This window comes from Arachis ipaensis, chromosome B3 (genome assembly GCF_059453495.1).
Source record: "Arachis ipaensis isolate K30076 ecotype BB chromosome B3, ASM5945349v1, whole genome shotgun sequence".
Lineage (NCBI taxonomy): Eukaryota > Viridiplantae > Streptophyta > Magnoliopsida > Fabales > Fabaceae > Arachis > Arachis ipaensis.
This window is the reverse complement of record NC_142438.1, coordinates 140,743,826-140,764,353: the sequence shown is the minus strand read 5'-3', so window position 1 is coordinate 140,764,353 and position 20,528 is coordinate 140,743,826. Positions and strand designations below refer to the sequence as shown.

The 20,528-nt window shown below is 34.5% G+C and overlaps 4 protein-coding genes across 4 annotated transcripts; 3 read left to right on the top strand and 1 right to left on the bottom strand.

The window, feature by feature from the left end:
• Window positions 1-46: 46 nt before the first annotated feature.
• Window positions 47-2,908, top strand: LOC107631813 (ubiquitin-conjugating enzyme E2 variant 1B). Its single transcript, XM_016335372.3, has 5 exons — window positions 47-297; window positions 1,063-1,202; window positions 1,544-1,669; window positions 1,739-1,865; window positions 2,518-2,908. Exons 1-5 carry the CDS (start codon window positions 270-272, stop codon window positions 2,574-2,576), a joined length of 480 nt encoding a protein of 159 aa, XP_016190858.1. The 5' UTR covers window positions 47-269; the 3' UTR covers window positions 2,577-2,908.
• A 6,366-nt stretch (window positions 2,909-9,274) lies between these two features.
• On the top strand, window positions 9,275-11,990 carry PDLP6 (plasmodesmata-located protein 6). Its single transcript, XM_016335373.3, has 4 exons — window positions 9,275-9,581; window positions 9,635-10,751; window positions 11,330-11,455; window positions 11,545-11,990. The coding sequence occupies exons 2-4, from the start codon at window positions 10,031-10,033 to the stop codon at window positions 11,553-11,555; spliced, it is 858 nt and encodes a 285-aa protein (XP_016190859.1). The 5' UTR covers window positions 9,275-9,581; window positions 9,635-10,030; the 3' UTR covers window positions 11,556-11,990.
• Window positions 11,991-15,551: 3,561 nt separating this feature from the next.
• LOC107633936 (uncharacterized) lies at window positions 15,552-15,929 on the bottom strand. Its single transcript, XM_016337524.3, has one exon. The coding sequence runs from the start codon at window positions 15,927-15,929 to the stop codon at window positions 15,552-15,554; it is 378 nt and encodes a 125-aa protein (XP_016193010.1).
• A 1,945-nt stretch (window positions 15,930-17,874) lies between these two features.
• On the top strand, window positions 17,875-19,044 carry LOC107631815 (uncharacterized). Its single transcript, XM_016335375.3, has one exon. It carries the CDS (start codon window positions 18,373-18,375, stop codon window positions 18,763-18,765), a length of 393 nt encoding a protein of 130 aa, XP_016190861.1. The 5' UTR covers window positions 17,875-18,372; the 3' UTR covers window positions 18,766-19,044.
• Window positions 19,045-20,528: the final 1,484 nt, after the last annotated feature.

Genomic DNA, 20,528 nt, shown 5'->3' with positions numbered 1-20,528 from the left:
TGTTGAAAAATAATAGAAAAAGATCTAATGATGGGGTAAGTGACCTGATCTAAAGTTAATTTGATATTAAATTACGATAGAATAGACGCGACCCCTTACTTTACTCTCTCCCTAATCCCAATCTCCACTTCGCAAACATCATCACTTGGACTCGCAAAGTCACACTCATCCTCTCTTTCTCTCTCTTTAACCTTGTGACTTTCTCGCTCTACAATTCCAAAACCCTAGCCCTATCTTCACCTCCTCCATTTCTTTTCATCGCCCTAATAATGGGTTCCGAAGGATCAAGTGTTGTTGGTCAGTATTCTACACCTTCCCGCCGATTCCCGATTCCTGATTTCATGCTTTTTTGTTTTTCTTTTTTTTGTGTGGGTTTTTGGGTCCTAGCATTTTTTACCCCTAAATTGAGTTGAATTTTCTCGATCATTATTTTGTCAGCTCGTTCTATAATTGTGGTTATTTTTTTCGCCTTCTGGATGTTTGTGTGTGCTGCAATCTAGAATTTCTAATTGTGGTACTTTGTTTGTTTGATTCGTGTGAATGGGTTAAATACCTAGCTATAGCTATTACATATGGGTCCGTTATCATGAGATTATAACTTTGCATATTTGGAATTGAAATTATCAGTGTATCAATTATAGATATTGACTTAGATTGTTTTGCTATTTTGTCTTTATTCGTATTCATCTAGCTAATTTCTCAAAACCTAAAATTATCCATCTGATAAATGAAACAGGGAACAAAAAGGTTTTAGCCTGAAGAGTGTGTGATGTTACACTTATCTTTTGTTTTTGTTCTTCTTCATTGTTTCCTTAACTTGGTAATGCCGCATTTCTTTGCCATAACGATGTTCTTGCCTGCTGACATTATAATTTATGTGCCATTTTCTGCTCAAGTGTTGTGGTTTGGGTACCCCCCCCCCCCCCCCCCCCGGGTTCTTTCGAATGTATTTGAAAATGGTTACAACATTTGATAACTATGTTTGCCATTTATATTTAAGTGCTGTATAAAATAATTCCAAATTGCAGTTATCTAGCTTAAATTTTGGCCATATTTGTGCAGTTCCTAGGAATTTCAGATTATTGGAAGAGCTTGAGAGAGGTGAGAAGGGAATTGGAGATGGAACTGTAAGCTATGGAATGGATGATGCTGATGATATCTACATGCAATCATGGACTGGGACAATTATAGGTCCCCCTGGTGTAAGATGTTTGTTATTATTAAAATTATGTTATATGTTATATATGGTTTGTTGTAATTAAACATCTCCAAAAATTGTGGGGGGTTTATGTTGTTATTATTATTTTACAACTAAATGATTAAGAGGTTATGGAGCTCTCCATTTTAGTATAGTATACTTTCATATGATTAAACACAGAACACTACAGAGTAAACATGGTTTAAATGGAAACATGTTACTTATATGCTTTTTCTTCTTTAATATTTATGTGTGTGCTGCCTGCTAGTGGATATATATAATTACTGTTTCCCAAGCATTGTATTGACTTGCTGAACTTTCCCATTGATCTTCTTTTTTAACCAGACTGTCCACGAAGGGCGTATCTACCAATTGAAATTGTTTTGTGGTAAGGATTATCCAGACAATCCACCATCTGTTAGATTTCAGACAAGGATTAACATGACTTGCGTCAACCAAGAGACTGGAGTGGTAGGTAACTTTTGTGAGGGATTTATTATGATCGTTGATTGAAGATTTAACTTATAATTAAATTACTAGGTTGAACCACAATTGTTTCCCATGCTTGCTAATTGGCAAAGAGAGTGTACGATGGAAGACATTTTATTGCAATTGAAGAAAGAAATGTCGTCTCCACAGAACAGGAAGCTAGCTCAGCCTCCTGAAGGTATGTTGATCTTATTTCGGATTGTTCGTAGTATTATTTCTATATGCATGATTAATTTCTCTTTACATTCAATAGTTTCTGTATGATGGGGTACATGGATAATTTATAATCTTGATACAACAATATTTGTCTTTCTTTCTCATCCTTGTCTAAACACCCTTCCTTATGGATATTGATGATTTGATATAGCAGTACATATATGCATTGACTTGTAGGAGAAATATCGTAATGAAAAATATTATATGTGCATATAAGGTGAGGGAAACCAAGCCGACACACACTTTTGATAATTAATTTGTATATTTGTGTATTTGTAAACTTTCATGGTAATATGATATGAACCTAGTATTACTAGAAGAAATAAAACTGAAACTGCTGTAATTTTACTGGTAAGCTGTAATTACACTATTAGAGTGGGAGGTCAGCCTTGAAAGCGTGAATTCAAATATGGTACTTTGAAAATAAAAGAGAAAATACCCGAGGTGCCCTTTACTCTCCTAATTCTTTTAGGAATTCTTCTCATTACTAACACCTACCTCATACATATAGATATAGCATTAATTTTCCCTCTTTTAAAAGCATAGGATTCTATTGATGTATGAATCTTACAATCTTAGTTTGAAGATACTGAATGGTCTTGTGCTACTTTTAGGAAACGAAGAAGGAAGGATTGATCAGAAGGGGCTGGTGGTGAAATGTTGTATTGTGTAATCCAGGTGAGAGCCCAGCCCAAGAGTAATAATGTAAATAATTATATTCAATAGATGATCTCCCCTCACGGATTAATGCATTTATAAATGTAATTATGGACCATCTGCGTATCTTATGTAACCTGGAGCAATCAAAGAGCCTCTATTTGATCTCTGAATTTATCGTGAATTCTGTTAAACTGCTTTTATGATGACATCTGATTTGGCTGTTGGAACTATTTATCATCCTTTTCGAATGTATTGTGTCTAAGTCAATGTGAGCCCGTCTGTATACTTTATGCTGAAAGTGTGGCAATAACAGTGGATTTGTCATTGAATTGATTTCCCCAACATGTTAATTTGCATCATTGGTCATCATTAATTCCAGTGGTGTTTGCTTTTTGCATTTTGATCATCCTTATTACTCTCAAGAGAGATTACTGTTAGTAGGTGCAGGTAGGGTGGCAAACAGGTCTAAACCCGCTGGGCCGGCCCGCGTAACCTGCCAAAGGCGGACCGGGCTGGAAAATTGGGAACGCCAAATAGCAAAAGCCTGCCTAATCCGCACTGCTTAAACCGCGGGTTTTGGTGGGGCGGGGCGGGCTTTCCCGTTGGGCTTAGTATTTTTTGGCAAGGGGGTATTTTTGCAATTGTTTTAGTCAAAACTCAACTTTTTCCAATCCAACTTACAAGAGAATGAAAATGAAAATTGAGTGTTTTGGATTGTGTTTATTTTGCCTTCGAAGATAATATTTATAATTATGTTTTGGATGAAAATTTGGTTTATAATTATATTTATTAGATATTTATAATTATACAGATTTTAATGTTTGTGAATATAGAAATTATAATTTTTTATGCCTTTAGAAATTATAAATTTATTAAAATGATTGTGAAATTATATATATTATTTAATAGTTAATAGTAAAAAAAAAGAGGAGATTTGGCGTTAGGAGGGACGGAGTGGGATTTTCGAACCGTCACTAGGCGGGGCAGGGTGAATTTTTTCGCTTGCCACCCCTAGGTGTAGGTGGTACGGGAAAATTGCTACAAAGGAAAAAGAATTTGACATTGAACTTCGGAAATGGATCTTCTCCAGTTTTTTCAACACTTGAGGAAATGCAGTGTGATTTCTCACCATTAACTTTATAAGTGGGGCCAAAATTAAATATGAGAGAGAGTGTAATGAAGGGTGAGAGATCACAATTGACACCATCCAGTTTTTTTTTCATTGGAGAGGATCCACTCCCTTGAACTTCCATATTACACGGTCAACCAGACGATTGAAGCGATGTAAGTTGTGAAAACGTAGATATATGTGGTTGTCAAAAAGGGTCACTAAGGCATAGTAGTATCTGACACTAGCTATTACTTTGTTCTCCTTGCTCTACGACGTATTTTTGGGTATGGGTCTCATAGGAGCTATGGTTATTCTGAAGCAGCCTATAGAGCCTTTTAAGTTCCTGCGTGGCCTAAACTCAAAAAACTGACGCTGAAAGTGTGTAAAGAATCAACTATTTGCGTTCTTACGACTTACGAGGCCGAATGTGAAATGCACTGCCCTTCATTATTGAAAATTTTGGATCTTCCAAATTGGAGAAGTATATTTTAGGAAACTATATATGGTCTAATAGGAATATGTGTTACATACTTACACAGCTAACTATACAAAACGGCACTTTCACGTGGACATGGATACATTACAAATAATCTAGCTAGGAACGTGCAATGTGGGATTTGATATTCAATTATTCAAGTTTGCGTTCCGAATCCTGTAGCCTTATATATAGCCAGAGTGATGAGAAGTAAGATTGGACAATGTTGTCGAGATAGAGATTGAATTACGCCAAAATCGGGTAATGGAATGGCAAAAGCCATGGTGAATTAAACCTTATCTAATAATAGGGGCAAAATGAGGTTGGCATTTTGGTCGGAAGTTGAGGCTGAAATGCCTCTATGTAGAGTACTACTTTTATGTGGTGGCACATCAAATGCCAAAAGACAAAAATCCTCATTAATTTCTCATGTTAATATCAATGAATAATGCATACAAAATATTATATTATTGAATGTGTGTGAGGTGACCTTCCTTCAATCCTTCCCCTCTTGCAATGCTCTTTCCCTTTTCTTTTCTTTTCTTTTGCTTCCTCCTTCCACCTTACGTTGCTGCTGCACCAACCAACCATGTGTGTTTCTCTTTCTCACAGATGAAATAAACTTGAACTATACGTTGAATGTAACGTGTTTTTGTGGAGTGAACTGAATAATATAACACTCCATCATGAAAAAAAAAAAAGTATTATATTATTGTTTTTATCTCCTTTTTCACTTTAGTGGTAATTAAAACCCTATAAAAGAGTTTAAATGTCATCATTTTTCTTATTTTTTCCCCTAAAACGACTTGACCACGTATGAAGAATTGTTTAGTCGTATTTGAAGGATTCTGTTTTCTATTAGGTCAATTATTCGATACGTAGACATCAATCAATTTCATCTCTATTCAACCTCAACCTCCTATTCACTTAATACATACAAATCACTCTCATTTGAGACTTGTGATTCTAATCAACCAGACTATATCTTAATTAATTATGTTGTCAACCCCAAGTCTACCAACGGAAATCAGTATGCACTATGCATATAAAATAATTATATTGACCTAGACTTTAGAACAAAATATTCTAAAAGTATGTCTAACATTTAAATTAAATGGAACCTAGTGCTTCTGGTGACATATTATATTGCTTGGTCACGTAGAAAGAGTATGAAAGAGCTATAGTGCATCTAAACTTGTTAGATTATTGTATTTTGGAAAAGTGAATAAAAGGAAAACGTATCCATAACGAAAAGTTCCATTAAAATCTTAAACTCAAATGTCATAAACCAAACGCCTTTTTCTTAGTTGTAATGTGGGAGTAAGTCAATTTTGTTATTGCCAGACAATTTATTTAAAGAAGAGGCATAATAATTGAAGCTTTTTGGGTGGTTAGTTTCTCTTCTTTTTATGCCATTCATGAAATGTGTAACATACACTCGTATAGTAGTTTTCATCATTAAACTTTTGGAAATTTTTCATATGTTTCAGAAATACGGATGTTCCAGTAATTTTAGTCGTTAATTTTAATTAGGATAATGCTAAGTAACCAATTTTTTTTAACCAACATCAACTAACTATTTTTTAAATTATTTTATTTATTTTAAATATTAAATTATAAATTTTTAATTCTAAATCTTAAACTAAAATTGATTAATATTAACTAACTAAAAGTTAGTTTTTTTATACTTTTTTTTCAATTAATATATATTATAGATATATTTTTTTATAATTGAGATGAACGATTAAAACGGGCTAAGACATCTTATTCTTTTCTCATTATTAAACATACTCATACTGGAATCCTTTCGCCACTAAACTTGTTATTAAAATGAGATACATGTAGCTGTCCGGCAAATCACGCGAGTTAAAGGTTGATTTGTGGATTGAAGGTGACATTTGAGAAATTAGAATTACTATTTTTTGCTGTTCTCTCATTCCATTGGTGGTAGGGAATCCTTGTGTTTGTGACTTTTTGTCATTTTAATCAGTCATGATGTGCTGCTAATAAATACAAAATAATATAATATAACTTATTTTCTTTTTAAAAGCATGCAAGTCTCAAGACATTCAAAATATGAAAGAGAATATAAAAAATATAAATTAAATCCAATCATTAAAAACCTTTTTTTAAAATAATATATATACTGTAGTCATATATATCTATGTGTCCATAAAACACATCACATGAGTATATATTAAGTCAATTACCAACGGCTATTAACAATCACACCCAAATTCATTCCTCAGTCAATTCCATCCATTGACTCCAGATCTTAATATAATTAGAGTTTGTGAAATTGTATTATTCACACTACAAATATAAAAGAATGTTATTACTATTAACTATATATAGACTTTCAGCAGAGCCTTCTCTTTTTCTACTTCCATTTTTCAGCTGCTTGTATTAGTTGAACAACTCATTATAAAATTAGTCAATGGTCCACATAATATTCAATATCACACATTCACATGTTTGAACACACTCAAACTGAATGGTGGAATTCATAAATGATGTATTATCAAATATTATATATATTGTCAATTGCAGTCAGTGTTGGTAGCTTGATGAGTTGGATTAAGAGCAAGTCCAAATAAATCTTTTTAAAATATTTATATGAACAGATTAAATCATGGAAAAAAAAAAGTGAGAGATGAAATAAGTTTATATTCAGGATTATAAGATAATAAATCTATGAATCTTTTATATCATGTACTTTTCACTTCATTTTTAACCAACATAAAAGTTTACCACCTATATTGAATTGTTATGTTATGAATGAATGAAGTTGATTTTTTTTTTATCACGGTATCCTCCAATCCGATAGATTTGAGCTCTAATTAAGGGTTTGCTGCTAGTTAATAGATTGTTATATGTAGAACTGTAGAAGTGAGCACAGGTCGGTTTAGTTCGAATTCATGATAAAATTAGAACTGAACCGATCAAAATATAATTGGTTCGATTCGAATAATTGGGTACCCGATGACTTTGAAATTCATAAAAAAAAATCAAATTTTTATCTTAAAAATTCAACAAGTACAATAAACATGTAGCATCAATAGAAATAATCCAAACATGTTAAACACCAAATACATTAAAAACTAAACTCATTAAAATCTAAACATATTAATAGTGAATAATCTTTGTCTAATGAAAAAGTCATATATATATATATATATATATATATATATATATATATATATATATATATTTTTTTATTTAATTAGTATATGATCGGGTTTGTAGGTTGGTTCGGGTTCTGCACTCCCAGAACCGATACCCGAACCAATCACTAACAAAAACTATCGGTTTAGTTCGGGTTAAATTCGATTACCCGTTAATTCCAGAACCAATTTAATTGGTTCGGTTCGGATTTAGACAGGTAATCGGGTATCCGCTACCCGTGCTCACCCCTAATTATATGCACAATACGAAATTCGACCTCCGATACTTACTTAATTAGACAAGTGAGCTGAACATTCGACCAACCTAAATTGATATATTAAAGTTGGTTTAATTTTCTATGCATACGGAGTTGGGCTGGAATTGACTTGTATTGTATGTGGGGCTTTTAATTTTAATGCAAATGGTTAAAGCTAGGAAGTTTCTCACTCTACCTAGCATTGTATAGGATGGATGGAGAAATGTCTTTGTCCAATCCCATGCACCCTCACAGCTCCTAACATAATTGCTTTTGGTAAGAATCTACTATCTAGCAAGACTAGTTAATTGCTTATTATTTGTTTCTTTGATATCATGAATACTATTATGGTATACTTTGCACCAACTTGGATTTAACTCAGCCTAACAATTATATATTATCTTATATATGCGCCAACATGTTAGTAAGTGATAATCCTTCATTAGTTAACATCAATCAATTCTACCTTCCGCATTAATTGTTAAACAAGTTATATCCACCTAAGAAGTTCTTTTTACAAAACAACAAATATATAAATTATGTAACGACACCATTTGTCTTAAAAACACTTGCTTTAACAACTTTTTTTTCCATTGGAACATTATTTTGTTCTCAACATGTGAAATCAAATGTATTTATCTTGTTTGTAAAAATCTTCTCATGAAGTTTTCTGCACCGATCATTTGATATACTGATGTATATATAAAAAAAAAAGTAACACTTTCTACTATTAGATTAATCCACAGATTATTATAATATTGGCCATGAAGAATATCATGAGCGTGAAAAATACTCAAATGCAGCAGCCATTAAAATTGAAAGCAAAATATGAACACAAAGTTATCAATATCATAATCATTAAAATTTGAGGGACACTTGAAATGAAAGTGGAACTAAAATAAAGATGAAGAAAGAACAATTAATTTAAAAGGCTCTTAAACTTATATGAAAATCGAATGTGAAGATATAAATTAAACAAGAACAGAGAGCTAATTATCTCAATCTATATAGCTCAAATAATTTTGTTCATAAAATTAAAGGTGAGTTATTTTGTATGATCATTATTCATGGGTTGTAGAGGGCCCATCAAATTGCCAGCTGGCTATCAAATCCGATCGCAAGTTTAATCCATAAAAATTAAAGTGTTGGAAAATGTTAATAATTGCTTTGGTATTTGGTGATTATCAAAAGAGAGTAATATATAGTTGAGACATTAACATTATTGTTCTCAGATCTATTTTAGTATGTCGTGAAATTATAGTGTAACAGTTGAAAGTTTGTTTGTTTATTATAATAATACACATAATTATTTTATATATGTGAAAAAGAGATGTATAAAGGAATCAGATATGCCAAAGATGATAATAAATGATGAGCTTCAAAGTTTTTAAGCAAGTCATATTCAAACAAACTGTTTCTATCAAAAGAACCCAATTAGACCACCAAGAATAGTTTTTCTTTTCTATACTGTCCTCACAAAAACTGAAAGGAATAAAATCAAATCACCAGAAATATAATATATAATCATCTAACCACACTTAAGATAGCGATTTCAATGTACAGGAATCATCTAATCTAACCTAGCTATACTGTACCAATTTTTTTTTCCCTTTTAACAAAATAAACATGTTATTTTATTTTTGTGTCACTCACCAATTTTGCTTTTAATGCCTATGCAACAACAGTTGCTCATGAAAACTAGTAGTACTTGGTTTCATTATATGACTCACCTATCTGTTTTGAGTAAATTACTAGTTTTGTTGGTTAAATCAGTTGTACTTGACCTCAGAGTATTTGATCTCGTTTCAATAATGACACTACTACACGAGAAAGATTAATCATTGGTTAAAAAGATAGTACTTGAAATAATTGTAGCAGAAATCCAGAAAGACCAGATCAATATTATGTGTCAATTACTGCCTTCAATTTTAAATTATTGTAACATTTTCATCTAATATTAGAGTATTCTTTTGACATTTATGGTTTTCAAGAAAAATTACAAGAAAAATCTGTCAAAATTAAAAAACGATGATGTTCTATATAAGTGGTATATAATTGTAGTAGCCCTTAGAGTCAACCATGAGCAAACTTTCATAATAAATTAATAACCATTTCTTTTGACTTAGAGAGCTTATTAGCTTAATTTTTTTTTGTTTGGTTTGTATTCATTAGGTCAATAGTCCAATAACTAAAGAACACAGACCCTTATCCATGTGTGCCAACTTAGCTTAATTAGTTATTAGTAGCACTGCTAGTCATAAAAAAAGTTACCCACCCTACAAAAAAGAAAAATATTTATATATACACATTAGGTATGTGACTTTAACCATATAGCACTTAATGATTGAGTTTTTTATTGTTGTTTGTTTCACAATCATATATAGCTGGGAAGAGGAAGGAGTCTCCTCCTTTACGTAAATTCTCTTTAAAGCAAGCATTCATCTCCATCGATCTACGAACATGGCTCATCAGCACCATGTTGTGTTGCTGGCGGTGATGATCATCATGCTCTCCGCCATGGCTGACACCGACTCATTCATATTCGGAGGATGCTCTCAGGTGAAGTTCATGCCGGGTTCACCCTACGAGAACACCGTAAACTCCCTCTTAACCTCGCTCATCAACTCAGCCACCTTCACCAACTACAACAACTTCACCATTCAGCCAACTCCCTCTTCCTCCTCCACCGTCTACGGCCTCTACCAGTGCCGCGGCGACCTCTCCAACGACCGCTGCTCCCGCTGCGTGGAGCGTGCCGTCAGTCAGCTGGGCACGCTCTGCCTGGACGCATGCGGCGGCGCGTTGCAGCTGGACGGATGCTTTGTCAAGTACGATAATGTCAGCTTCTTGGGAGTGGAAGACAAGACTGCGGTGATGAAGAAATGTGGACCGTCCATTGGGTTGACCTCAGATGCGATGACCAGGCGGGATGAGGTGCTGGCGTATTTGGAGACGTCAGATGGGAGCACCTATAAGACGTACAGGACGAGTGGGTCGGGGAATGCGCGGGGTGTGGCACAGTGCACGGGAGACCTCAGCCCAAGCGAGTGTCAGGATTGCCTCTCTGATGCAATCCAACGGTTGAAAATGGAGTGCGGAGCATCCACGTGGGGTGACATGTATCTCGCCAAGTGCTACGCGCGATACTCGGAAGGTGGCAGGTACTCGCGCAACAGTAACGGTAAGTCTTGAGCTTGCCTTAACACATGATTGGAGAATTAGGTAGAAGTGATGTCATGTGAGAAGTGCAAGGCATGAATTGCTTTGCTATTTGGGAATTATCTAAATTAAGTCTTAATATTAGTCAATATAATCTTTTCTTTATTTTCTACTTGCTAATTATTTGATCTATCTTGAAATACCCTCTAGTCTATAAGAATAGGATTTAGAAGAATGTTAGGGCTAGTAATTTTTGTAATTTATAACTATTAAATAGTCATCAATGATGATTTTAATGGTGTGAGATTTCATCCAATGACTCACTTTTTTTTGTTGGTTATATGCTAGCCAGAATCTAACAAAGTTACTGTCCCTAGACTTTTTCTAGGATTTATGCTGCCTGCCTCATTCAAATATTCAACCTTATTTCTGATTCAGGAAACAAGAAGAATAAATAATAACTGGAAAAAGGAGAAATGCAAAAAATTGCTTGCTTGACCTAGAAACATGTCAAGTTTGAAAGTATTTGAACTTTCTGTTTTGGAATTGATGAAGAGTCCTTTGAAACTAACTAAATTGTTGTTATGATTTTGAGCGCAGATGATAGCAATCACAATGATGATGAAATTGAGAAGACACTAGCCATCCTAATTGGTCTCATAGCTGGTGTTGCTCTAATAATCGTTTTCCTTTCCTTCTTGTCCAAGGTCTGCGAAAAGCACAAAGGTAATCTATGCTTTCTAATGTGTTTAAACATTTAATTCATCATCATGCATGGTTCTAATACGTGGATTATTCTTTGATTATGCATGCAGGTGGTAAATAAATAAAGAATGCTTTTTCCTTGGTAAAATTATTAGTCTTTCGGTGGCTCTTTTTTGTTACTATTCTTCTATAGTCCTTTTCAGTCTCTCTACTTTTCCTCCTTTTTTTTGTGTTCCATCATTTTCCTACCTCTATGAGTTTCTTGCATAGTTCTCTTTATAATATAAATATATATATAAGGAATACCTGTGAAGGTAAAGATAGAATTGATGATGTGTATGGAAAAAGTAGTTCTTTAAAGAATGAGTTGCAATAAGGCGAAAGAAAGAAAGAAAGAAAAGCTCAAGATTCCACTCTCTTGAGAGTTATGACCACTTACAATTTGTCTAGTGTCTTACCAATGTGTACAAATATTAATTAAACACTGAAGCATGTTAAGTTATTGCTCACTTTTTATGTTAGACCATATCAACAACTTTACTTTCCATCCATAAAAGTTATTTCTTACACCTAATGTTTCCTGCTATTGAGAATGTTACTTATGATTTCTGCTTCTTGATCTTATTTATGCTAATGATAACAAAATTTGAAACTGATGCATACTTCACATTTTAATGACTTGAAGGTGGTCAACAAATTTTCTAAGTACTTGGGCATCTTTCATTCATAGACATCAATGACCAATTATTGTTCTTTATTTGCTACTCTTTTTGGTTGACAAGCCTTAACTCCTAACTAATTATTATTAGTCTCTCTGCTATTATGTTTCACCAAAGCACTCTGCTATTCACTAAACAGGTTTCTCAGGTAAAGAGATTGAGAGAAAGAAAAAAGAAAAAAGAAATGAAATATTAAGGATTCTAAAGCATAATCTTGCAATGATTAAGCACTATCATCATCACTCTATTATAATATAACACCTGAAGGGCCAATATGTCATTAGGTAAAGAGGAAAACGATGTTGGTATAAAGTAACAATGATTATAGGAGCATGATGATATTACATAATTTTTAGTAAACAATGTTCCTAAAATCCCCAAGAATCTTCTCCCTTTCATCTTTATCTAATCCTTGCATTGACACCACCTAACACAATTACTTCGTTAATCCTTATGTTAAAATTAATTTTGGAACCCTCTAATCTTTATAAAGTTGTACATTCTGTCAAATAAAATTTGATAAGGAATTAAGTAGATACGATTAAACTGAACAAAAAGATAGAGATAAGTTTAAGCATGGCCATTAAAGAATGAACAGGTGGATCATAATGGAATTGTATATTATTGACAAAAGATGCCAAATTGCAATAACTTATATGCAGACAAATAATAGTATAAAGTAATATTTAATTTATAACCCATTTTCAAAGTTAGAGCTATCAAATTCCTACCTAAATAGTACTAATTAAGTTGAATTAGGATGACTCACCTTATCTGCTTTCCTTTCATTGTGTGATTCAGTTAAAAATTTTAAGTTTTATTAATACGTTAGTCGTAATCTTCATAAGAGATCAATGACTATTGAAACATATATACATGATTCTGCAGGGGAAATAATTAATGAACATAACTTATTTTCTCTGTTTGGTTAAAATACATTTGAGTTAGACAAAATTGACCAAACAATGTAAAAATGAGGGTATATTGAAGTGGAAATCATTTTCTTGGATGTTCTAGTAAGTGTCTAAGTGAGGTCTAATTCAGAGCAGCAAAAATGGCGGACAAGAAAGTTTAAGCCAAAAAAAAAAAAAAATGAAAGCCGTGAATTTGGGACTAAATCATTTGTATGTAACTAAATTAATTTGGACTAAACTTATATCAGATAGTGACGTGTGAACCTTGATTTTAAATGAGTAATATAAACCAAGAAAATATACATTTATATCAGAACACGAATTTTATGCATACTATTTAAATTCTTGGCCATTAGATCATTTCTAGTTACTTACGGTATATATAAGGAGTGAATTTGATCCAAATTGTATTTTTTATTGATTAATTAACTTATTGCACATGTTGTTATGTTTTGCATGTATTTAATTTCTACAAATTGGGTAGGATTAAGTTAAAGCAACTGAAGACAAAAGAAGAAAAAAAAAAGTAAGAAATGTGGTATCTAATCAAAGCTCGAAGCTCGAAGAGATTAAGAAAATCCAAGCTAATAAGGGAAGAATAAATGAAAATGATAAGCGAGGAAACTACGAGAAGGGACTTGAATAATAATTTGTTTGATGATAGCAGATACACAGTTAGTGAGCAAGTAGGTTTGGCTTGTTCTATAGCTTTTTAAAACTTTTTAAAAGCAACCCTGGCTCACACTTGCATCTTCGTTTTGCAATATGGCGCTATCTAAAAAGTTAAGATTCTATAATTTAGGTTGCTAGTAATTATCTACTTCAAAATGTGGCATGCACTGTGTGTGACGGGAATATAACGATATTTATCTATGTATTTATGAATGGGTGGGGGAAAATAATAGTAGTGATGACCGATGAGGGACATGTATTGGGTAAACTGTTATAAAGATTAACGATTGAGGAACACGGGAAATCGTGACTTTATGGATATCATTGCTCTTGACTTTGCTTTAATTTGAGTTTGAAAGAACCTTCACAAATAGTAAAGTACTGAAACTTGGCATCGACCTTCAACTTGTAATCATATCTACCACGAAAAAACTAGGACATGGTTAGGTGCAGAGTCATATAAAGCTTTCACGTGTACTGTGTACAGGAATATTTCTCAGCTTCCAAGACTTGTTCATCGCTTCACTCCCCATCAAATTTTGACTAGACTCCGTCTCTGCGTCTCATGGACTTCGTTTAAAAGAATAAGATAATAAAATATGAATATAAATATATAAAATTATGTTAGATAGATCAGATATAAATAGAGATATTTTTTTATATTAAATTAATATATTTTATATTTTTTTATTAAAAAAAACACAAAATTATTAGATCAGACACAACTTTTTTTTTTTCTTTTATCATCGCTATCAAGTTTTCATAGTTATATTTTTATTATTTTATTTTTTATTTTAAATTTTGTATAAAAAAATAAAAATAAATTAAATTTTTTATTATTTAATTTATTTTATATTCAATTTATAACTAAATAAAATATAAAAATATTAATTTTATGTTTTTGTACTTTATATTTTATGAGTGTATTGTCTTGTCTTTTCTTTTTTTTTTAACTAAGCGAAGCATTGTAAATTGTTCAAGTCTTTATATATTTTTGTTTTGTGACTGAAAAGTAACAACAAAATAAAGATCTGCTTAAGAAGTAAGGTATTTTGTTGAATATTATTCTCAAATTCATTCTAAGACAATAAAAATGTATTTGCCATGATATCTGCCATTTTATTTGCATATCTCAAGATCAACTGGAGGTTAATACGCCATTTTTAAGATAGAGGTAATGACCAAATCAGTACCCGAAAGATTCAAACGCTGACATTTTGGTACCTCACTATTGTTATTGACAAAATGGTCCTTAAAAGATTTTAAAATTTGACAAGCGTACCCACGAGTTCACCGGAGCACATTTCCGGCAAGCACAGTGCTGACATGGCCACTGCGTTTTGATGACATGGCAAATACCCTTCCCCACCCTAATTCTTCTCCTTCTTCTTCCCCCTCCCCAACGCACTCCCCCCTTCCCCTTCCTGAATGCATTCTCCCCCTCCCCAACCCTAATCCTTCCCTCTCCCTCCCTAATCCTAATCCTCCATCTCCAACGCACTTCCCCCTCCTCAATCCAAAATCCCCCTTTCTGAACCCTAATCCCCTTCCTTTACCCCTTTGAATTCTAATCCTCTTCCCAACCCAGTATCTCACACTCTCAACTCTATCTCCCCTTCATCTTCACTGCTATCGCCAACCAGAATTAGGAAACTAAATCTTCATCTTTTGTCAGAAAATCCTCATCATGAATTATCCAAAACCCAAATTTAGCTACCCCGAATAAAAAAAAGGCAAGACTTTTGAAGTAAAAAACAGCACTTTGCAACAATCAGCATTTCTCAGAAAAATGTGAGAGTAATAAAGAGTAAATCAGTAAAACACCAAAGAAAGAAAGCACTTTTGGCATGAAAGAAAGCACTTTTTGGCATGAAAGAAAGCACTTTTGGGTGAAGGGTGGCCAAGCTTGCCGGGAAAGGCCATCTGGGGCTCAAGATCAGTGGAAGTCCGGCGAGCAGAAGGGGAGAATTCATCGGAGTTGTTGGGTCTAAGGAACCTCTCAAAGATGGCCATGAGAAGGAACATGGAGATGAGGATGGCAGTGGCCACAAAGCCAAAGGAGACAACGTTGACTGAACTCTCAAAGTTGGTCAAATGGGAGTCATCTCTGCTCTGCACATTCACATTCATTGGAGACCCTATTGGTGCCCACCCACCATTGTTGTTGCTGTTGTTCTCTTCAACCACCATTTCTTTCAAAACTACTCTGATGCTGTAGTATTCTTCTGTTATCCTATGCTTTCAGCATGTTGGTTTTTAATTAATTCTGGTAAAGATAATAGCTTGTCTTGGTTTTAGTAGAGAATTAGTTAAGGAAGGGGATTAGGGTTCAGAAAGGGGAATTTTGGATTGAGGAGGGGGAAGTGCGTTGGAGATGGGGATTAGGATTAGGGAGGGGGAGGGAAGGATTAGGGTTGGGGAGGGGGAGAATGCATTCAGGAAGGGGAAGGGGGGAGTGCGTTGGGGAGGGGGAAGGAGAAGGAGAAGAATTAGGGTGGGGAAGGGTATTTGCCATGTCATCAAAATGCAGTGGCCATGTCAGCACTGTGCTTGCCGGAAATGTGCTCCGGTGAACTCGTGGGTACGCTTGTCAAATTTTAAAATCTTTTAAGGACCATTTTGTCAATAACAATAGTGAGGTACCAAAATGTCAGCGTTTGAATCTTTCGGGTACTGATTTGGTCATTACCTCTTTTAAGATATGATGTCCCGGATTTTCAGCACCAAAAGACCAACAAAATCAAAGTTATCTTTGAAATTATTGACAAGAGTAAAGACATCCACATAATTTATTTCATAAATAGCATCTCTTTATCCCAAGTCTCAGACTAGAAGATATCATCTCCAAATACCAAACAATTCTCTTTGTAGAATATTGCGATTCTCAATCATTCCTAAACAGCCTCGTTGTCAACTTCCATTCCAATCACTGCTAATACAAGCAAAACCAATACGATCACCAACACCAGAATAACTTCAATCACAGTTAATCTTAAAAGTATCTACCGCAGGGAGAATCCATGAGGCACTAATGGTAGAGGGCATAGAAACTCGTTGCAACTCAAAAACATTTCGAAACTCCTTTTCCAAGGGCAGCGCCATACTAGTCACCTTATTCAGGGGGCCAAGACTCGTGTGGATGAAAGATTTCATTATTTCTGAAACAGCAAATCAATCATACACTAGAAAAGAATCTAAAAGAGCGCTCTTTGCATGAAGCAAGAACCAGTTCATCAAATTCAGAGGTTAATAAAAAATTTCCAAAACCTGTAAAACTAGCTGAGCTTTCGATAATTTCAAATACATTGAACAACCGATTCCTGTCCAGAAAAATATTGTGGACAGCTGTTTGTCAATGAGATGCCCCTTCTAAAACGAAAAGCAGTAGTGGGCAGAACCTCCCTAAGACAAAGCCATACCAATAATTTATATTTTTCTGAAACAAGCTGACACCAAAATCAAAGTCAATTCCCCTAATTTTTTCAACTAAACTTCTTCTTATTGAATCACAAGCAACCACTACAAAAATCATAAACTTTTGAAGTCGCACTAGATCAAAATCATCCTACCACTGAACTTGTTTGCACATCCAGATTATAGGAAAGAATGTTACCTTGCAAAAACTAATTTAAAAGAGAATAGATATTCTGAAGGTGCCACTGTTCAAATGACCAAAGATTCAAGATCCGAAGATCTAAATAAAAAATGTGAACATAATTCATCTCATGACAAAATTGTCCCTCTTTTTTTCAATTAAAAAACCAAAAATTCTAATTTAAATCCCATTGTACCAAACAAAACCATCTTTTAAGAAATTCTAAATTTTACATATGCTATTCCAAACATAACAGCCATTCACATATAAAAAGCATTCACTTGATTCAAAATTTCCAAATTTTAAGAGTCAAACAGTCTTATTTTAACCATATTTATAAAAAAAAATATCAATTTTTTTTTTTTTTGTGGTCTTTGAAACATCAAAATCTAATCTATATACTTTTTGCGAGACAGATTACGTTTTTCCTGGGCCTTTTGTTGGTTGCAACAGGTGAGCCTCATCTAAACTCACCAAAAACTGTGGTTAGGCCTCAGACCATAGTTACATAGTTGGGCTTGAAGCTCAGAATCGTAATAATTAATAGATTCAACTCCTCATTATTCTAGAAACCCAAACTCTTCATAGTACTTAGTCCAAAAAAGAAATAAGCTAAAATATTCTTCACGCGAAAAAGGACTGCCGATGGAAAAGGGCTCATACACTTCGGGACTATGGCAGGAGAGGGGATTAAGGTTTGGCGCCGCTGACAAAACAGAGAGCATCAACCGGACTCCAAATCTGCGATGGACCTCGGAAGGCTGGGCGTCGCGTTTCTGTTGGGGCTCCGGTCTTCGGCGGTTTGGGCCCGTCTGTGGGTCTGAATCCTGACCAAAAAAAAAAAGAAAATCTTCACTCTTGGAGTGTCACGTGTACAGCACGTGTCGCATGATGGTTATATCCCTGTGCGTATATAAAAGCTCCCTGATTTAGCGAGGCCCACAAAATAAAGAAGAGGAAGAAAAGCTACTTGTCATCGAAGAAAACGAGTATTCGTTCACTCAAATCCCCCCAACCGAAACCACAGATCTGACACCGATGGCGCTCGAGTGGGTTGTGCTAGGCTACGCTGCTGCCGCAGAGGCAATCATGGTCCTCCTCCTTACCATCCCCGGCCTCGACGGCCTTCGCAGGGGTCTCATCGCCGTCACGCGCAACCTCCTAAAACCGTTCCTCTCCGTGGTTCCGTTCTGCCTCTTCCTGTTAATGGACATTTACTGGAAGTACGAGACAAGGCCTTCCTGCGAGGGAGATTCGTGCACTCCCACGGAGCACCTCCGCCACCAGAAGTCCATCATGAAGAGTCAGCGCAACGCCCTCCTCATCGCCTCCGCGCTCCTCTTTTACTGGCTTCTCTACTCCGTCACCAACCTCGTCGTCAAGATCGAGCAGTTGAACCAGCGCGTTGAGCGCTTGAAGAATCGCGATTGAGCTTCTCTCTTTTTCCCTAGGTTTTCCCCGATCCCTACTTATAATTTTGTCTCTGTCTCTTTCAGTTTCGGTTCCAGCTATATAATTGAACCTTTTTCCCCCCTTTTTTTTTTGTCGTCGTCGTCGATGTTGTTGAAGTGTGCTACTGCTAGGAACAAGTTGTATCCGTTCTTTTTAGTTAAAAGAAATTGACGGTTATTGAGTCAATGTTAAATTTACACGACGTGATTCACAAGTCATAATTATAGGGTTCCATTTTGGGATTCTTGCATTTTCAATCTATTATTGTGTATTAATTTGTTTGGGGAACATTTCTATTCGAAGGGGACAAGTCACGCAGTAATTGGCACCTATATCTCTGTACATCATAGATTTGGAAACTTGATTTTGCGTGATTATTGACGGAAGTGCTTGCTTAACGGGCTGTAGTTGCTGCAATGGAATGTTAGTTTAGGAAGATGGCTTGCTAATGTTGTGCCTAGTCTGCGATAGTATCTCGTGATTCTGGTGTTGGTTATAGGTGCTGATGAGATCAACATTTTTTCTCTGGGCGATGATTGCAGATAATTTATTAGTACTTTGTTGGGGGTTATTGATGTTTCCCAATTTAATATTTAGAGATTCCAAGCTCATTTGAATGCTTCATGCTTCATGCTTCATGAACTTGAACCTTCCTCAGTTCCCCAGTCCCCAAGAATAGATAGTGTTAGTATGATCATTGCGTGACCGAGTACACAACAGGTTTTGCTTTTCACGTTTCGATTATGTTTGCTAATGCCTAACTGTTATTACAGTTAATTGGTTAAGTCTGTCTCCTGGAGCTCTGGTTATGCTCCATGGTTGTTGGAGGCGTCTTTTGTAGCACATTGTTAGACAAGTTGGTTATGATTCATGCACCTCTCTTAAGCAGTTTCTCTTCCTGCTATATTTCTCATCTTGTTAATCTTGCCTCATCTTGGATTATGCTAGCGACTAGCGTAATTAATTATAATACCTATTAGTGTAATATTTTAACTTTTAAGTACCTCCACAATGCACGTATTCCTGCGGTTCGAAGGGATTTTTAAGGTTTTGCTGGCCTCATAGATGAGGCATATATATCCGTCTATCAAACTGGGGGGAAAAAAAGACTAATCGGACGTTTTCATGGGAAAACAGAAAACTAGTATATGAATCGGGGGAAGTTATACGTTTATACTATATGAATCCACTTCTTTTCTTTCATGAGTTGCTAATCCAGTTCAATTAAACCGCGCAGAATTCGATGATGAGCTTCAGACAGAATTTTTATATAACAAAAGACATAAAAAATAAACTAAAGAACACTCAATCATATTTGGAACTCATAGGGTGTGTCTTTGGATTAATATGCAAATTTAGACATTCTGAACACTCATAAAAGAGTCTTTTGTTCAATGGAAAAAAACTAGTAATTCTCAAGCTTCAAATATTCTGCTTCCACTGCCGGAAAAAATATCACACATGAACTGTTTTGGTAAACAAATCTCCCACTCATGCTTGAATACACGTTTCATTTAGGTTAACTCTTAATAATTTCATTGATCTACAATTCAGTCAATTCTACATTTTAGAATTTATGTTATTCCTAAATTTTAATTTAAGACTAGACTTAGATATTTTTTTTTTTCAAAAATACTATTTTGTACATCAAAATTAGTTACTAAAATTAACTATATATATATATATATATATATATTATTTAACTTGTTTTTAATATATATTTTATACTAGTGATTGATTAT

Bases quoted from the DNA above. Each gene is read 5' to 3' on its own strand.
- LOC107631813 (XM_016335372.3), top strand. From the start codon at position 270: ATGGGTTCCGAAGGATCAAGTGTTGTTG. The intron at 1,203-1,543 runs GTAAGATGTTTG...TTTTTTAACCAG, and splicing joins CAATTATAGGTCCCCCTGGT to ACTGTCCACGAAGGGCGTAT. The intron at 1,866-2,517 runs GTATGTTGATCT...TGCTACTTTTAG, and splicing joins GCTAGCTCAGCCTCCTGAAG to GAAACGAAGAAGGAAGGATT.
- PDLP6 (XM_016335373.3), top strand. From the start codon at position 10,031: ATGGCTCATCAGCACCATGTTGTGTTGCTGGCGGTGATGATCATCATG. The intron at 10,752-11,329 runs GTAAGTCTTGAG...TTTTGAGCGCAG, and splicing joins GTACTCGCGCAACAGTAACG to ATGATAGCAATCACAATGAT.
- LOC107633936 (XM_016337524.3), bottom strand. From the start codon at position 15,929: ATGGTGGTTGAAGAGAACAACAGCAACAACAATGGTGGGTGGGCACCA.
- LOC107631815 (XM_016335375.3), top strand. From the start codon at position 18,373: ATGGCGCTCGAGTGGGTTGTGCTAGGCTACGCTGCTGCCGCAGAGGCA.